At 39.9% G+C, this 20,689-nt stretch overlaps 1 protein-coding gene across 1 annotated transcript in view; it reads left to right on the plus strand.

The window, feature by feature from the left end:
• The window catches only part of ascc3 (activating signal cointegrator 1 complex subunit 3), a 180,035-nt gene that overhangs the window by 16,410 nt on the left and 142,936 nt on the right, over nt 1–20,689 (plus strand). Inside the window, exon 5 of the mRNA XM_084356676.1 lies at nt 4,427–4,544. Coding sequence (XP_084212802.1) covers nt 4,427–4,544 — 118 coding nt within the window. The remainder of the gene's footprint in view (nt 1–4,426; nt 4,545–20,689) is intronic.

The following is a 20,689-nucleotide window of genomic DNA, read 5'->3' on the forward strand; positions in this document are numbered from 1 at the left end:
AGAAAATATTTTGTAGATAACAGCGCAGTTGTAGTTTTTTTCTTTTTTGTTTTTCTGGTAATGTTGATGTACTTATGTGGGTCCCACAGATACTGGTATTGATAAGATGCAACTGTTTTGTAGATTGTTGCTGTCTTAGTATTGAAAGGACTTTATAGATTCAAAGATAATGCAAATTTATCTTACAATGTAAAAAATGATGAAAAAGTAGCCGCATTTTCAATAGAAAATTGAGGATGCTATACATTAAGATGCATCAAGGTGCATTTGAATCGTAATCAAATTGTGAGGCCAGTGAAGATTCACACCTCTAATAAATAGATTAGTATGTTTCAATATAATAAATAAAATGTCTGCCGGGAATTAGAGGCTTAAAGTAAGTAGATTTTTTGCCCCCTTGCATTTTCACCCACTGCCATTCTCCACCTCCCTGATACATACAAGACTTTTATATTGTCCATATAGCTCCTCTGCTGCATCTCTCTCTCTCTCTCTCTCTCCTCTCTCTCCCCTCTCAATCTATTGCTTCACCACAGAAGCAGAATTGTACAACTTCAGCAGGTTACAGTTGGTTCCAATGTTCCTCACGTAGTTGACATTTTGAAGCGAACTCTCCCTCTGACATCTTTGGTGTGTGTGTGCACGTGTGTGCGTGCGTGCATGTGTGTTTGTGCGTTTGTGTGTGTGTGTGCGAGAGAGAGAGAGAGAGAGAGAGAAAGAGTGAGTGCACCTTCAGACTTTCCATGCGTCTACATCTGTGTGACTCTAAAGTAAACAGAAAAGTTTAAAGGCTTTGAACTCGGAGCCATTAAAGCTGACAATGGACAGAACCTGCTTCTTATTATTTCTCATTGCTGACCCTCGATTGCTGACATTCTGTGGTAGTTGCTGAGTTCTGGTAGGATCTTTGATTCTGTTCACTCGAGCAGCTTTTCCACATACATTATACCATAGGTATACATCAAAGATATTGATAGGTGTAGCAAAAAGACAGCACACAACTCTGGCTGACCAACTCTCTAGAGCTCTGTAGAAAAGAAAAAACTTGAGAGATCCTTAATGCTATGATGAGAAGTAAAAACAGAAAAACATGTTGGTTCATTATAAACAATGGTGGGACGAATTAGACTGTGGTAACCTCTGGTCTTAATGGAGTCATCAACTGATCTATCCACACGTAGGATGTAGAGGTCCGTTAGCTCGATGGCGCTGATGGGAATGTAGCTGTTGAGCTATATTTCCATATTTTACAAATACAAATGTGTGTGCACATCCCTTCAGATGGTGAAAGCCTGATTCAGTGGCAGAAAATTCTGCAGAAAATTTCCCAAAACGTCCTTTGCCTTCAGCATCATATAGTACAAAACGTGTGTGAATGTGTCGTGGCTCCAGATGGAGCTTCAGGCTCATTATGTTCAATGCCATGGTGCTTGTATTGATGGTTGTCAAAGAGGCATGATGACAGTGGGGAATAACATTTGAGCGTGGGGCAGTTGTGTGTGTGTTTGTGTGTTGTGTTGTACTAGTTGTGCTTCTTTGGCTGGCACAAAGCTGAGCATGTCCAATTTCCTTTTCCGTGTTATTAGAGGTTGGTGTGACAGCCCAATAATATGGCTCTAAACTCCCAGAGAAATTGTGTCCTCCACTGTTTCTTGCCCCTCCCCATCGAAGCAGAGTGTTGCTGTCTGGACCATCCTCTCATCCTGCTGTTAAACAGTGTCACAGCTGTCTGAAGATGGGGCACTCTGCTGTGGGACCACAAGGTGTCGTGGCATGAAGGAAAAGGTCTTGGTGACTTCCATGCTGTGGAGAGTTGGCCCTACGAAGCCCTAGGTTTTGCAGGACAGCCAGCTCCTGCTGTAGTTCTAACTTGTGGGTTTGATGGAAGGGACTTAGTGGAGTAATACGAGCCAGCAGAGACAGAGGTGGGGGATTTTGTGTTGTGTTCAAACAGCCTACTGCAGGTTTGCAAGTTTAATTAATTGCAGTTCCTGTAGTTGAAAAAAATATTTGTTGTTTGGCTTAACATCTGCACCAAAGCTTTGTAACCATCAGGTTACACCTGTAGAACTGCAAAAGACCAGAGGAGGAAGCCATTGTAATCACAAATGCTCCGTAATTTTATACTGTTAACATGAGATGTTTTGATTGTCTTCTATTTTAGTGTATAATTTATACATTTATACATGTACCAAATATTTCTTTTCACTAGAGATGCCACGGTGAGGAATTATTTTTACCAGTTAATAAATTTAACACCGGTGTTACCACTAACACCAGTTATTTTACAAGAAAAGATGTTTGAGTCCTTTGTGACAAATCTATTTTGGAAAAGGAAGTGTTGATGAATTGAATTGTCTCACAATTGTCTCCTCACTTGAGGAGTCTCACATCTTGGCTAATTAAGCTGCTCTGTAGTCTGATGGTACTGTGTGGCAGCAGTTACTTCTGTATCTTTGGTGAACAGACTGTGGCTGGGTGGGTGCTGTCTTTAAGTGTCGTTTGAGCTCTGTGCAGACATCTCACTTCACCGATGTCAATGATGCTCTGTAGATGGTACCAGCGATGTCCTGGGCTGTGCATGAACCATGACAGTTTGTGATATTTCCAGCAGGGGTCAACTGATAAACCTAATAATCGGCTTGCTTGAATTTGTCTGAGGAGAAACTAAACCTTTTTCAGTTGCGACTCAATTAAAAAAATAATGCTATCGTTCCGTTTACTGGGTGAAAAATTGAGTAGCCGAGGTTGAATATTTAATCACAGATAAAGCAGAACAGAGGAGAAGGACACAAGCATTTACACTCCTGAACTGTAGCCTTGCAGATGTTAAGTTATTATGCAGTTAATGCTTTAGAAACTGCTCTTGCTGCAGGATGGTGAACTGTGCAAACTCCATCTGAAGGAGAAACTCTGCCTCTCAATCCCAGCGGAACCCACACCTAATCTGTCAACTCCAAGGACAGAATTCATGAGAGTCATTAAAAACATCCCTTTGAGCAGGTGAAACCCCAGCCCTCCCAGCCACCTCCCACCCACTGCCAACATGAAGTATACTCAACTCTAATAAAACAGAGACATTCGCAGGGACCAATAGAAATTTAGAACAGATATAAAAGAGACCACAGAGGGAAACAAAGATAACCCCAACAGAGACGATGGCTGACCTGACATCAAAGTGCGTCTGTTGTTTTAGTTCCCTGCTGTGCTCACTATTGCCTTCCCAAGGGAGGACGGACTGAAAGAGCAAGCCATAACACCATCCTGAAACCAACCCTGAAAGCAGAGGGGAAAAGAACTGCATTGTTTTACAGGTTCAGATTACATACCCCAGGTGCTCAGGTCTGCTATTTTCCAATTAGAAAGCACAAGCTTTATCATTGCTTCCATTTTGATCTCGGTAATATTTCCGACTGTCTGTGCAGTTGAGTTAGGCGATATAACAGAACACCAACATCCCAACAACCAGCATTTCCCAATATATTTGCACAGGTGTGTGTGCCCCGCACAGGAGGGGAGGAGTGAAAAAAAATAAATTCACAGAATTTCAAAAAAGGAAATATTTTAAACCCTGATCACTGGTGTGATCAGCAGCTTACACATATTTTTCTTACCAAACAAAGAAATACGAACACCCTCTAAATTCAAGTTTCTCTTTTTCACCAAAGAAAGATGAGCTTAATTGCCTTGTTAACTCATTGTTAAACACAGTCATTTCAAATTCTACAGAAACGAAATTAACTCACCAAAACCATCTTGGTTTTTGTCTCCATTGTTCCAACAATCACAAATTCTGGTTTTTGACATTCTGGTCAAAATAAGCCCTTAATTCACTGAATTGCCAGGAAATGTGAAAATACTACATGCTGTTTTCCCAGCTCACTTCCTCTAACGTTGCTGGCCTCTTTGTGCAACTGGGTTAGTTTGGTGAACAGGAGTCTGTGGCTGAGCAGCAGCTGTCACATGTTCTTCAGAGGCAGACCATTAAATTAGCAAAATAAAATGACGAGAATCATCCAAAAAAAAAACCCAACAAATGATGTAATCGCCAATAGCTGATATATTTATCCAATCGCCCAACCCTACTTGTGCAGCCCTGTCTCCACTATGCTTTTAATTGTGTGCTGATGATGCTGTGCACAGGATTTCTTGTTGTTGTTGTTTTTCTGTCACTTTCTAAGTGCCAGGTGGCTATGTTTGGGAGGCTAAGCGGCAGAGCATATTCTGTACCAGGCGGATGGTAATTACCAGGTGCTCAGCCTTGGCAGTGGCAGCACATTTGGGTGGGGGAGGGTTGGTGAGCCATAGGATGTGTATACATGTTTGGATTTGTGTGTGTGGTGGTATGTTTCCTGCTGTTGCTATAGATGACTGTATTTTTGGCTTGCCACTACCTATTTTCACCCCCTCCCCTCTGTCCCTCCAGCTGTTTGAGCTACTGGGCCCAGAGGGGCTGGAGATGATCTCTACTCTCCTCCAGCAAAGGGCTGCCATCGTCGACTCCCTCCTCGCCATCCCATCTGACAGGACTGGCTTCCCACCAGGTGAGACAGCCTCATGGCAACCAGGTTACCTTCATGGTAACACAAACACCACTTGTATTGACTATATGAGATGTCAAAATGGAGTACAGGCCTGCAAAGGTGGCAAGCAGTAAGGCACTGTTGACTATGGCCAGATAATATAAGATCAGTGCAGTGTAGAGATCGAAAACCAAATACATTTTTATATTTGGTCATTGTTAATAAAAGAAATAATTTGAGTAGATAAAAATGGCTGCTTAGAGATTTGTCTAAAATAGCATTAAAAAAAGGACCCAGAGGGGGCTTCTTGAAGACGGGTGAGCAGTGGCATGTTTAAAAATTGCAGGGGAAATGCCAGTGGACACAGAGCAGTTAATGGTGGCTAAAATATCTGGAACAACTCACTTTAGTACTGTTTTTTTATTAACAAGTTCTAGCCCACAGTTCAGGGAACTATCAATCACAGGAGAACAATTTACAGATACCACTGCTTCCACATTTTGATGGTGGTGGTAAAAAATGTTACACTGAATATGTTAGTGTTTCTTAGTGGGAGCCTGTCAAGCTTTGCCCTTTCTATTTTACTCACCTGGACCTCAGGACAAAATCCTCTTCTACATGAAGGACACTAACTGCTATTATAAGCTAACTAATCCAGTCATCTGCTGTCCCTCTTTCACTAATGGTTGCTCCTGCATCAATGTCAGTGTTTTTCTGTGGGAAGAACAGGGTGTCTAATGATACATCAGGGCTTTTATAAAGATGCTGTTTTATCCTTCTATCTGCCAGTCCATATTAAAGTATTGCCACAACCAGAACAAAGTTATCAAGCACATTATCTCTGTAGATCTCTCTGATTGTTTCAATATTTGTAGTCAGTACTCATCAGTCATATCTCAGGAACCTGGAAAAGTACACTCTCTCTAGCTATTAGAGATAAGGTCTCTATGATGAGTCGAATACAATATGGATAAATGTGTTAAGATCATGCACATGTGACTGATATCATCTTAACACTGTCCTGTAATTTGTAATAATGGTATTCTTTTGAAAATTAAGGATGTAATTAGTGACAGAAAAAAATCCTGCTGGCATTTTCCTCCTATAGTTTGGTGAAGACAGACGTACCCAAAAATATTCTTCTATGGTATATTGGAGTGATTTCAGCTTTAATGGGTTTTTACATGCAGATTTTTTAACATGCTGCTCATTTGCTCTCTCCATCTTGTTATGATAAAGAGTTACTTGACAAACCAAGAATTGGCCAATCTAGAATTCATGCATCTTTCACACTGAAAATTCCATTGTTTCTTTCTCTACTTCTCCTTTTCCTTAGTTTGTTTCTGAATGCATGTTTGAGATGGAACCTAATACGAATACATTATTTGGCTAAGCACAGATGATGTGCCCTGAGCAGATGCAAAAGGCACCTGAATTTGTGGAGTAATGCGCATAAATGAATATTTTTTCAATGAAGTTGGCCTGTCATCCCATACACACAATTACTTCAGTAAACTGTGTGAAATCTGAACAACAGACATTGGAGTCGTCCAATGATGGTGCAGTGTTTCCCACTGCATGGCTGTGTACAGTACCTGTGGCAGCTGGTGTACTGATACCAACACACTGGCCAGTATTTGAAAACCTGAGGATGAGACCCTTCTTTCTTTACAATCGATTTAAGAGTTTGTCTACATTACTTGGTATTGCTTTAATTTTCCATATTAAAGTTATAGTTGGTAATGTTGGAGAGCTAGCAAGATTTGAAAGTGGCACCTCGTCTAAGCTCCACCCCCTTCTCCCCCTCCCGTCAGTGCTCCGTCCAAAGCCCCGCCCCCACAAACTTGAACGCGCATCAGACAGTCCGTCAGCAGGGCAGAGGAGAGCCGTTAGCATTGGGCTAATACAAGCTACAAAAGTAGCTAAGTTGGCTAACGTTACATATTTCATGAAAATAACAAATCCCCCCCGAAGCAAAACAACTAATTACCTGTCCAACAGAAAGACAGCAACCTCTGCATCACTTCTGGAAGTGCTACTTTTGGCTGCATTTTCTTTGCCATTGTTCTCTCCTGCTAACTGTGCTAACTCTTCTTCTTCTGTTGTTTTATGGCTGTTGGCAAACAACTGTTAGGTGTGCATTACTGCCACCTTCTGACCTGGAGTGTGGATCTCCTGCTAACTCCATATGCAGTGTGCTGAATATATCCGGCAACAGTGACACGTGATGAGTGCGCGCAGGGAGGAGGGGGGGACAGAGGGGGGTGCAGGCAGGACGAGACATGAAGACATCTGATTGGTTCCTTCAACTCGGACCGAGAGGGAGGGATTGGTCAGATTTTTTACAGGCCTGCAGCTGCCACAGAGGTCTGATTTACTTCGTTCCTTTTTCTGAACACATTATGTATGGACTACTCTCAGGATGGGAAGACCATTTCACCCAGTATAACAAAAAGTGTTTCTGAACAGGATTACCAACTATACCTTTAATGCAGGCACACTGGCTGACCTCGTATTTCTGTTTCTGTCTCCTTTCTGTTTCTTTCTATTGTCTGTTTTGTCTACTAGCAGTGTTATCTGCTTTCTTTGTCAGCCTCACATTCAGCCACATTTTTCATCTGCGATTCTGTTGTCATAACAGCAGGTGAGCCGAGTGTGGAGGTAGCTTGTTAATTATGTAGCCTATCAACACCAACGTCCACCAGACTACATCACAACAACCAGGTGCAATTACACATTTTTACAAAACACCGGCATAAGTAGGCCTACATTAAATAGTAGAGGTTGGATCAAAATCAGTGCGTTTATAAGAGGGAATGTAATGTAAACACAGGTCTTAAAAATAGACAAAGAAAACAACATGTAGGCCACTGGCAAATGCTAATTAGTCTGGAACCTCGCACCTCGTTTTTCGATGTCAAAGGGATGTTGTCAAAGGGTCACACCAAAATGCCTCTGGAAACAATTGGATAGACCTACAACCAGTCAGAGAAATTAACCATGTGACATACCACTGTGGTAGTTAATGTGACAGCAAATGCATGCATATCTCAAAGTACAGGTGAAATGTAAGCTTGTTAGCTCCCACTGAATGAACATGAAGCACAGCCTGCTGCTTTGTTTGTATTGGTGTTGTGATGTCATCAGCTAAGCAACAACACTACTGCTACTATCAAGCCAGCTCATGTTCATGATAACCACATAAGTTTGGCTCCGGCAGTGCCTACTGCCTCACGAAAATCAGAACAAACATCTACATTATTGTTTATAGTATAGTTTGCACTGTGTACATACATTGTATATATCCTGCTTTCTATTTATGTAATGTACAGAGTGTTTTTGTTTTTTCTTTTCCCATTGCTGCTGTGACAAAATAATTTCCCAGTCTGGGATCAATAAAGTAATTCTATTCTATTCTATTCTATTCTACATGAGAACATGCAGATCTAATATGAGTGAAGATTCAGCTCCTGGTTTGCTTATTTCTCGCCTCAAATTTGCTCAGAAATAGATTTTGATGGAGATTAAATAAGTGAAAGTTTACTTAGCACTAGCTTAGTTCATGCAACATAACCTTACTATTTATGTTTAAAGAGGCATTAGTCAACTTTTCTGTTTTTAAAACGTTTTTTAAATCACTTTTTAATGCCAATAAGTGAACAGGCTGTTATATAGGTTAAAAAAAGAGACATTTCCCTTCTTACTCGGTTGCCTCTATCAGCCTGTGGCCAGTTCATCTTGTGTGGCGCCTTGGGTAGCACATTCCTAGAAAAATGATGTCAGCCTGATGCGTGTGACGTGCATGCTCGCTCCCAAGTGCCTTTCTCAGCTAGCTTCGAGCTAGCAACAGGGCATCGCAAAAGCTCAGAAATGGAGTCCACTAACAAGCGACCAGCATCCTCCACAACACACACCCCAACACAGACTGCTTGTAAGCCCAGAAGGAGAGAGAGTAATATCCACTGAAGCCAGTCTGGTCAAATGGGAACTGGACCAAGGCCAGGCAGAAAGTAAAGTAAGTAAAAAAGTTTGTTGTGAAAGAAAAGAAGTTTTCTATGTGTGAAAATGTGTGTGTGTATATATATTATGTATATATATATATATAAACACACACATTGATATATATATATACTTACAACATAGAGTACTTTTTCTTTTCTTTTACAACAAACTTTTTGATTGTTCCCTTGAGGTAATGAGGTCACACGGGAACGCAGTTTTTCATTTCACCTAAAGGGTGCCTCTTTACAGTCAACATAATTGCTAAAGAGGTCAGGGAATTTGTCTCTTATCCACCAGACACAGCAGCTTGGTCTAAGCACCCAGTCTGTGGCTCCCAGATGTCCTTGTTGCCAGATGGTGAACTGGCGGAATGCACTGTAACGATACTCTCTAGGCTGCTACATAGTCTTCACAACTGGAATCCTGAAATAAAAACAGTGACAGTGAATACAATGTTTTATTGTGATACATTCCCTATTTGGGGTATGTTGATTGACAGTTACATTAAAATAAACATTGTAAGTATATTTATTGGTTACAACAAAGTAAACCACTAATACTAAAGGTATGGTATTTTATTTTTGCGTGTCATACACCAAAGAGGTGCCCAGCCCTCATGGGCTTACAAGACACACCATAAGAAATAAAGAACAATAAACAAAAGAACATCACTACATACATTACTTAGGGATCTACAGTCATCAGAAAGCACAATCCACAATCAAACATAAAGCGCACCCATGCGCTGTTGGTAAGCATTCAACACATATTGAGCTAAATAAAACACTTTTTCACTAAACAGGTATGTTAGTCTACAGTCATCAGACACAGAAAACAAATCAGGACATTCCGGGGTCATTTTAAGAAAGAGCTTATGTCTACATTTATGGTAAAAAGGACAGTAAAACAAAAAATGCATTTCATTTTCCACCTCTCTCAGGTCACACAGGTGACACTTTCTATTCTCCTCTGGGATTGAATGGAAACGTCCTGTTTTAACCGCCAGAGGCAAGATACCACATCTCAACTGGGCACAGACAGACCTCTGCGCTCTGGTTAGGTTAAGGGTGACATAAGGCTCCGGTTGGTAAACAGACTTTATCAAGTCTGAAGGAAAGAAAGAAAAGATGAATATGTAGACTCTGTTACAGCATTTTTCTCAAAACCTGTAACTCTGTCGTTACCTGCACAGGTTGTAAAGCCACCTTCAACGACTTGTTTTATGAATTTGGGCTATATGAATAACATTTGATTGACTGACTGTTATAACTGACATCAGTTCAGGATTGTCTTCTCAACAAACTTCGAGACCAATTCAGTACAGTTAGTTGAAAATTAGTCTATTGTATTACACTGAAATGTTAAATGTTGTTCTTGTGAAGCGCATCTGTTCAGCTAAAAGAGAGTTGTAATTGAAACTTGCATCAATAAAGAAGTGTGGCAACTCTGTAATTAGGCTATAATATGCCGTCTAACTAATTCACTAAACGTTAGTATTAGCATGCAGCAAATTCACCTGTGCTGACACTGCTGAGACTCACGCTGAAAGCTAGATGAAGTTGTGATGATGTTGTGGTTTAAAAATACAATTTCTGATAAATATAACTAGGGCCGGGACTCGATTAAAAAAATTAATCTAATTAATTAGAGGCTTTGTAATTAATTAATCGAAATTAATCGCATTTTTAATCGCATATAAATATTTGACCTGAGAACAGTGAGAAACAATTTTTTTCATATAGGTTTTAGTATACCATTGAATAATGACTGAATAAAAAAAAAGAAAGAAAAAAAAAAAGTTCCTTTGTAATATTTACATTTTTGGGGATACTGAATTTTAGGTCTTCATTGAATGTTAGCCATAATTATTACTATTAAAATAAACTGAATAAATAAAGACATGGGATGTTTCATTCGGTGTGTAATGGACACATATATAATGTATTAGTTTCACTTTTTGAATTGACTTAGTGACATAGGCCTTAATAAACTCTCCCATGACATTCTCATGCACCTGTACATCAGAAACAATAGGAGTGATAGGTACAGTAGGATATGCAATAATTAACTACTGCATACATCTTGACAGCTCTACTTTACACTGTTGATTTGTATAATCCCAACAGACATGTCCAGTGATTTTCAGCTTTCTGTGTTTACATGTGTCTGTTCTGATGATACAAGTCAGCGGTCCTGAAATGTGTGTTTCTCTTCTATAAAACACATTCTACATCGCGGAGGCAACGTCTCTCCACTTAGGGCTTCCTTCACCTTTGAAACGGGGCAGAGCTCCGTGGGAAACACCTGCCTGACACAGCAACGTAGGGAACCGTGCACGTCCGCGGCGCACAGCTCCACGGACATGCAGGGGGGGGAAAACGGCGTTGCCGTCGCACCGAATGCACGCGGCTACGCGCCGCTTTGGGTTGTGAGCGCGCATGTCGCGCGTCTACATTGGAAGCTAATAGGTAGACTGTTATCAGTATAATCAGAGGCAACCATGAATGAGTTTGCCTCAGTTTCACGTGATTGTCACTGTCAGCCTGTGAATTTTACTGACCCGAGCTGAGACGCACCCCAAGTGTCGGCGGCTCTCGTTAAATAATTGTGCTCCAGTGTAATCGGTACGCCTGAAACTCATCCAGTGAGAAACGTTCCGCGGTGCAAATATAAGTGCGATTAAAATGCGTTAATTTTTTTAACGCGTAAATTTTTGTGTAATTAATTAATTAATCTTAGTTAACACGTTAAAGTCCCGGCCCTAAATAAAACGTTTGTCAAACGGTAAAAAATGTAACTTTACTTACCTCTTCTATCAACATGTTGTCGGTCAATCTCTTTTGCGGTCTTGGTCGATGCTTGCTCACGCCCCAGGAATGTGAGCACGACCACGAGCAGCAGAATGCTGACGGCATGTCACTTGACTGCCGCTAGGATTGCTAAAGAGAACCTTTTTTTTTTTTTTTAATCTAATGTCCCTTTAAACCTCATTGGCTCACAGAACAGAACATATCATATCAAACTATAGATTACATTTAAAGTGAAGGTATCAAACCTGCTCCATATTAGATTAGCGGTTGTGATTGGCCTGAAGCAAAACAGGTTGGTTAGAAATCTGTCTGAACGGGTTGGGGGTCAGACTAATCTGCCAGAGCCAATGAAAACATAAGCTGGCAGATTTGTTTGGTTCCCCGTGAAGGATAAAGCTTGAATGATTGCACATTTTATTTACGTCATTGCTCAGATTTTGAAGCAAGATGTAGATGTAGTAGATGTAAGGGAACATCTTAGAAGTGCAAAGAGAACTTTTCAGATTTTTTTTAATTGCTTCCTCATTTTGTCTTAAATTCTTAAAACTAAATTAATGCTAATGCGGCCTGTGACTGCTGGTCGTGTTATAGAATGCTTGCTAACACATTCAATATATCAACTTACTGTAATTAGATAACAATATTTTAAAATTGAAATCTTTCCGAGGCTCTTAGGTCGGGTTCACACCTAAAGGTCCGTGAAAGGTCCATTTTTTGATCCGAACCAACGCGAGGATGATACATTGTTTCAATTTTGAGTCGGTCCGGTTTGCGTTCACAAACTGTCCAAAATCTGTAAACAAAACTCATGTTGGCCGCAACGCCCTTCTGTTGTTGGTCAAACTGTTTAGGCGGGTAGTCAGCAAATCTGTACATCAGATCAGCAGCCTACTGTACATCATGGAGCGTCTGCTTATTTTTACATTAGTGCTGATCTGGAGCGCTTACACGCAAACTTTAATGGACTGCGCATATGAACGCCTCATAGAGCAGCGGGCATTAATAATGTCTTGATCCATGCATTTCGCCGAAGACGCTATGCGATCCGACGATCGTACAGAAGTAGACGACAGGCAATAATGAGGGCCTACCATGACGCTTTTTCTACACAAGCGGGACCAGTGAGGGAAGCAGACAATCACAAACGTGTAAAAATCACAAAGTTGGCTCATCATGAAAGCAGCTCTTGTTTATAGAGTCCATGCATCTCCCTGAATGAATGAATGAATGAATGCCCCTATTCTGTAGACCCCGCCCCCCTCCGCTCTGGAGTTCGCTTGATAGCGGACCGAGACCACCTCTACAAGGTGGACCAGGGTGCGGTTGTTTGGTCCGCACCAGAGTTCGCGGCCAGCGTTCACACTGACCCAAATGGACAGCACCATGGGGCAAACGCTCCACAGTTCGGTTTAACCGGACTAAACAAGGCTGGTTTTTGACGCACCCTTAGTGGTCAAAAACAGCTAGGCAGAGTTATGCAGTATGGCCAAATGAGCCCAATGAATTTGTTTTGGTCCAAGCTTTATCATCTTTCATCACAAACACATACCAACAAATGACAACAAAACTATTCATAACATTTAACATTTGAAGATTATTATAGATAATAAGTCTGTCTAAATGATCAGCAATAGCTTATGGTTATAGCTTATTCTACTTCCGATAGAATACAAATACATTTGTGAAATGTACTTTATTTATGTTAAACCCATTGTCCATCACATTGTGCATCAGTATGTTGTTTGAGCTGTGTACTGTGCCTGTTTTCTACATGCTAGTGGAATAGCTCATTCCACTGAAAGGCTATTACCTAAAGATTGGCCTTTCACTTCACTTCAACTCAAATCTTCATTATGTCTTTCACGTCTTTTATGCCATCTAGCAGGAATGATGAAGACCAGACTAAAGCCTCCCCTGTGGACAGGCTCTCTATTCCTGTCCCTGCTTTAATACCTCTCATGAATAAGAGAAATAATAGAATATCATGCCATACTAATAAAGAAAAAAAGGCTGACACGTGCATGGTGTTTCTAAGGCCCAAATAAGCACAGGCTCTTGTGGACAACAGGCTTACAACCGTTTTTGCTGTAGTTATCTAGTTCATCCGCCAATTTAAAGCTGAGTTCATTGATTTTGTATGAGATAGTATTTCAGGGGCTTGGTAGTGAGCTGAACTAAAGCACCCCTCATATTGATGTACCTGCCTTACATGCATGCATGTTTTTCTTTCTTTTTTTTTTTTTTTTTTTACTTCAAACGTTGTTCTCCATCCTGAGCCATCGTTATGTCTGAACCCCCTGTTTCGTTTGTCCTAAGGTGGCAGACTCCTCATTTTCCCCTCCTTGATGTGTAAAGTGAAGCTGTACAGTAGTTGAAGATATTGGGGGAAAGATGAGGATGGATAATATTCCATTGGCAGAGTTGTCTTCTGATCCATATGCAAGGTAGACATCAAAGAGCGGCCGAAGATTAGAAGAGGGCGCTCCGGCTTTGTCAGAATAATCCCTGCAACTATTTAAAGTCACACACACTCACTCATCCTTTAGAGGTTTTGGAGTATTTTGAAATTCATAGGTCCTAAATATAGATGTTAAACTTCTTGTGAAACTGTACATGAGCTAATTAATGTAGACTAGTTGCTGTGTTCATTCATTTAGCAAGTTAAATCATTGATGTATACCCCTGACTAATTCAGTGTAGCCAGTGGTGTCAGGTCCATTTTAAAACAAAGTAAATTGAAACATTTGCAGTCTCAACAAAAGAGCCCAGTCATGATGCTATAAATTAAATTTAATTAAATAAATTGCTTATATTTAATCATTCTGCTACATTAACTTGTTGTGAGTGCTGAAATTGACTTACAGGGCTGCTACTTAGTGGTGTTTATGTGAACTGGTCCCCGTTTTGTTAATATATTGTGCAGATGAATAAGGATACATACCCAAGCATATGGCTAACGTGATGGAGTTGGTGGCAGAACCTAGAGCCAGACCAATGCAGTAACCCATATGAGTTTGTAACAGGTTCAGTATTTCCTTGTCTTTCTTGGTTGGGTTTGGGGCATTTCTGCATTTTTGTCTAGAACAAGAAAAAGCAGCATTTCACCACAATGCTTCTTAACCACACCACAGTGTTTCACATAGAGATCATCAATACAAGCAATTTGACTAAAAAAATCTGATTCTTAGTAATCAGTAGGAAAGAAAGTTCAATACAATAATCATCCCCAAATTAAAAGTTTTACAGACGTACTGTAGTTTGATGGATCAATGAATCATGCTCACCTTCAGCTGTTGTTCCTGCTTCATGGAAGTCAGAAGATAAATTACAGATGTCATCTGTTGCTGAATGCACAGGGACTGGAATTAGATTTGACTTTCCCTCATTGTCAAAATCCTCTAACCTGAAAGGATGTCAGACTTGATTGATAAGAAAAAATATATGGTACCTATGATTAAGTGTGATGTTATGGCTCACATTGTATCTAACAGTGTGCAACTAAACCAGTCAAACAAAACTGCTACAATGTTAGTATTTTGATTTTATATATATATATATATATATATATATATATATATATTTTGTGGTCACACCCATATGCTGCTTCAAACTCAGCTGATGTTAGTACCATTGTAAAGAACTTTGATCAGCGTTAAAAATTTCACTTGCCAGACAGCTTTTGAGATTAGTGTTGCCTTGACAACTGAGGGTTAAAAAAAGGCTGATTAAATTTTCCACTATTTGCATGCCATCAGGAAGAGTGGGATTTAGTGGGAATGCCTGTCTCTTGCTGATTAGCTTTTAAATTGCAGTTTTTCAGCTTGGCACTTGCATGTTTATCAAAGAACGGATTCTCTTGGTGGCTTTTCTCCACATTTCAATGGCTGATAGAGGCAGAGGTATATGGAATGGACAACTGGAAAACACAACATGTCCGCACATCCCAAAGGTTTTTTAACAGGTGCTGAGCAAATCAAGTGATATTTAAGGTGAAAGTACATTCATATTGACATACTGTAATACAATGATATGGCTTCCCCTAATGGTCTATCCCCCATTTTTAACTTCATGCTGTCAGTCGAAAGCATCTGTCATTTCCTGCTCCATCATTTTACACAGGGCAACTCTGGAAAAAGCATATAGTTGGATTTTTACTTTAGCAAACACATTGCGTCATGGTTTTCTAACTTCAAAACCACTGATAGAGAGATTCCAGCATGGAGGATTTCAACTTTATCTGACTGTTCTCGGGCTAATCAAATATTCTCTGGCTGTGTCTATGTTTTTGTGGCGGCTGGTTTGTATTACAAACAGCCAGTTAAGATGGTGATACAGCGGATTCCCAGTGTCTTTCCCCAGAAAACACACCGTCCTCTTCGGCTAGCTGAGCACACTCACAGCTGGCTGTGTCTCTGGGCTAGACAGAGTGGACAGGCCAGGTGTACGCATGGCGGACTGCCTTTTGAATGTACCGAGCTTTGACGCAGGAAATGTACTTGGTGTCGGCAAGGCAGGATGTGCCACCGTGCTGCTTGTCGAGGGGTAGCCTGAACTTCAGACACCCAGCCTTGTCTGCTACCTCCAGCAGCGAAGAACGACTCGGGAGGAGGAGTGTAACCCAGGAAGAGTAGCAGCAGGTTGGTCAGGAGGGACTGCGACAGCCAAAAACATTGGTGTGTTTACAGGGTGAAACTACAGATCACAGTTTCCTGTATTGGTACTGCCACTGCTGGCTGCTTGTTACACAAACCACCCGCAAGCAAAACTACACATAAATTACATGTTATACAGTCTCTATGCCTGACTGTTGACTCATAAGCTTACATAACAAGTAATCACAGCAGAATGCCCCTCCCCCATCCCTCCAGCCCATCCATTCTAGCATCAACCTAGGATGGATTTCATCGTACATATGCAGCAAGGACTTGTTTGCATGCCTCTACTATAGTATTGACTATGCAATTTAATACAATTGAGGTCTCATTTGACAGATTATGTCAAAGCATGTATTTTAAAAGAGCAAAATGCCAAAATATGTTTGATGTTTTTCAATGTGTTTTACTAGAGAACATTTAAAGATTTTACCTTCAGGTGCACATAAACTATATGTTGGTAATTCTCGGTTATCTGTATCGATTGAAAGATTTCCATATTGTGCATCCCCAGTATCGATACATTGAAACACCAAAGTTTAAAACAAACAGAGTGATCAAGGCAGTGGAAGACCAGCAGCTCTCATGTTCTGTGAAGTAAAATTACTGTTTTTATCAAAGGAGTCTGGTGGATTTGAAGAGAGCACAGATAGAAAGACCGCTTCAGTTCCCCGTTGGTAAATCCCACATATAGCAGTCTGTCTGTGCAGGGAGCGTCAAGGTTACTCATCCCAAGTCACCTTTGTCACATTGTCTTTATATATAATACCCTGTATTATAACAAACAAACAAAAATAAACATCTGCCATTGCCATGAGCTGTGATGTGACGTCTACACAACGTGACTGGTTGATGTTTTCATTTGTGGTGCGAAAGCAAAAAAATTGACCTCCAAAAGGCAAAAGAAAAAATATGATTTTAATTTTAGCCCTATACTATTCACTTTCTGTACTCTTGACAAAACAACAACAAAAATGCTGCCGACATTGTGTAAAAGCCTGAACTGAATATTCTTGTATTTTAAACTGTTGAACTGACAACACAGGGATTTTGAGGACCTTAAGGTCAAGGACATGGTCATCAACATTTTTCACTGTTGTTAATGTTTTATAGACTTAATCGTTAATTGATTTATTGAGGATATTACTAGCAGATTAATCAATAATTATATATTAGTTGGGGCTCTTGCTGATTACCTTTATGGGTTTCATGTCTTATAATTTTCACTTGGAGTTATTGTTTTGTAAGGGCAAAGAAATTGAATTGATAGATTAACTGCTTTCAAACAAAAGTTTTTGGGAGCCACATTTCATGAACGATGCATCCAAAGACTACATGTAAAGTGACAGGTGTCAGTTGTTGTGAGAACCAATTACCAATTTTGCAGTTACACTGCTCGTATGAAACTTTTTAGCTTTTTACCTTCTGGTGTTCCTCTGTTAGCTCTTTGTTTGGTTTGATGGTCTGCAAACTCCGCTCTCATCAACCTACCTGGTGAATTTGATGGAGCATTGAGCAGTTAAAAACAACAACTTACAACAACAAGTTACAGATATATTTTACAGCAGTTAGGGACTTGAGACTAAAACGGAGGTAAAGCGAGTTTGAATCTTGGACTTAAATTTGTCAGGTGACCAGAAATCTTGAAGATCAGGCATACAAAACAAGTCTCTATTGTGTATCTGACATGGATTTTGCAGAAACAAATGCATAATTACCACATTACAATTGTTAAGATGCCATCTGTTCCTTCTTTGTTACACTGAAATATTTGCATATTCAGATATTCTGGAGCTTTTAATATTTCATTTCACCAATTTAACTGCTAGATACACGATGTCTTCTCTGTAAAGTCCATTCTCAGTATGTATGCATAGAAAGCTTCAAGTTTCCACATTACACTTGTGTCTGTTGGATATTGGACCAGGATTGACTTTCAAACTATTTGTGATGTCACAAATTTTGCTCCGCTTAGAATCAGATTTTCAATGAACTCTGCACATTTATTGTCCTACACAGCAAAGCTCAACTGTAGGAACAAGAAGATTAACGCAGATTTGACAGGAAGGGGATTTCAATATTGTGTGTGTTCCTCCATGTCTGTCCTATGGCACAGTACACCTTTGGCATAACTATTTTATTTTTTTATTGTAGTAACAGTAGCTCAATGTCAACATTGCTTGTATCTGTTTACTATACTGATTTGTCCTTAAGGAGGGAGAGCCATTGTCAAAGTTTGAGCTCTATTCTCTTCTTCTCGAAAGCAGTAAGGAGACACGCCAAGAGGCAGAGCCCTCTGGGATGCTGACAGCTCCAACCTGATAGAAATAGCCCCCGTTGAGTGCTTGTGTTTTTGTGTGCAAATGCCTTCGACTGGGTCATTAAGCATATTTCTTTTCCAGGACAAGTGTGGTACAGAAGGCATCAAGGAATTTGTATTAAAAACTACGCAGAAATCAGTTTCCCAGACTTGATGTACCTTGGCAAATGTGTCTGTCGTAAATTTAACAAAAAGATGATGCCAGTGTTTCTCTGACAAGCATTTTAGAGAATTCCTTAGGCCATGATCAAAATGAAGGCTTTTTTCTGTCTCTCAAGTACAAACTAAGCTCACAGCTGTGAGTGTGATGTATATAACAGACAGTCAGTGGATGGAATTTGTGCATCACATTCTTTGCTAACAAGTTTGACAAGAAAGAGATCTATTTGGCTGCTTGAAGCACTAAGGTAATTTCTAGAATTTATTACTGATTTGAATTTGATGGTCATGAAAATAATTTCTTCACAATTGTAGGCTTTAAATGGGGGTGAGATCCATAAATTGAAATTATTAAACCACGCTTAGAGTAGACAGAGTTATAGGGAGGATTATGGAGTGCTTTGTTTGACTTTGTGACAGCAAAGGTATTTCATCAGCATTGGAGCACTTGAGTGCTGAGTTTAATGATCATATTATTGGCAAAATATGCATAATTGTGCATTACTCCACAATTTAACCCAGGGATTATATTGCTGGGAATTGTATGACATCCAAATGTTAAATGTTAATAATATTTACTAAATATGGTTCAGTCTACAAATGTTTCTCAGTTTGTCAAATCGACCCCCCAAAAAAGTAGAAGTGGTCCTGGAATAGTCAGTTTCTGACTCACAGACCCCTCCCTTGCATAAAGTTGGAAAGAGATTAACTTGTAGCTAATAGAAACTTGTCTCAGTCCTCTTCAGTGTCTGTGCAGTGTTTATGAATATTGGTGGTAACTAACAATGGCATATTCCCAACATTTTTAAACGACTCTCAAACGGACTTTGCGGAGAAATGGACATCCAATACTCCGGCCACATCTCCGTGCCATTTAATCATGATCACGTTGATATGTCACACTTGTCAGATAGGTGGATTACACACCTGTCATAATTCAAAGAAATAATTTAATAAAAAAACAAATGGTGGCGTGCATGACAGGGATGCACCAATCTGAGACTAATATTAGAAATCTGTCTAAAATAGATGAGATAAGATAAAGTTGGATTGGTGCATCCCTAGTGCATAGAAAAAAGACTCTAACCCATGAGCAATGAAAACCTTTTTGCATTTAAAATTTTACTCGGTATAACTTCGCATTAACTTATGATTAAATTCAATAGATACATTTTTTTTCACATTATTTTTTCATGCATTGATCATTAGCATTTTTCCTTATTTTTCACAAAGTGACTGTTACACAAAATATTCATTTCAACATTTAGAGTAGTAGTTATAAACATGTAGGTTTACAACCATGGAAATGAAAACCATTTGATATTTACACAACTTACACAAGATATCACTTATCTTATTCATGTTAAATGATAAAAATGGTGACCTCATGGCCATTGTGATAATACGGTTAATACTCTTGGACTCTTTACTATAACTACTTTATGTTGACTCTAAAAAGACTTCTTACAAGTTGTATATTGATTTAAAAGACTACAGTTTGGAAAGTGTGAAAACACCTTGAAACCATCTTGTAAACACATAAAATCTATCTTGGTGATACTCTTTCAGTGATTATGGCAACATGATCGCTTGTGGAAATGAGAATCCTGGAGATTTGGAGGCAATCACTGTTTGAGGCACATAATAAGGCATGATAGCTCCCAGAAAGAGGGAAAGTAAAGGATGGGGAATGGTTTAGACAGAGGAATTGGTGCATAGAGGGTGGCAGAGTTAAAGGGGTTGAGGGTTGGAGAGGTAATGGGAGGGGAGGGTAAGTGACAGGAAGAGGGGAGCTACAAGAATGAGAGGGAGGCTGTGCAGCAGGTAGAGCCGCTAGACGAGATAAAGAAGAAATCATTCAGTCAATCAGCCCAGGCCGTGGTGCAATCATCAGATCTCATCTGTTTTCAAGAGCAATTCTGCCTTTTATTGAGCTGTTGTGCCTCAAACAGGGAGGCTGCAATGGGGAACATTAACCCGTGCAGTGCCACACCTGCATCTGACATCAATGGGCTATCAAGATTAGTGCTGAAATATGAATACATTTTTACTGACACTGGCTGACCTGATGCTGTTTTCTCAGTGAGAACAGTTTTGTTGTTCATCCAGAAATACATCAGGGCCTGAAACCTTTTAAAATACTCTAAATTAATTTATCTATTGTGGTGACTTGACTTGATAAAAACAAAAACCTCTTGGCTATTGAGTGGCTGCAAAACTTGC

The sequence above is a fragment of the Pagrus pagrus genome (assembly GCF_965226575.1).
Source record: "Pagrus pagrus genome assembly, chromosome: 7".
Lineage (NCBI taxonomy): Eukaryota > Metazoa > Chordata > Actinopteri > Spariformes > Sparidae > Pagrus > Pagrus pagrus.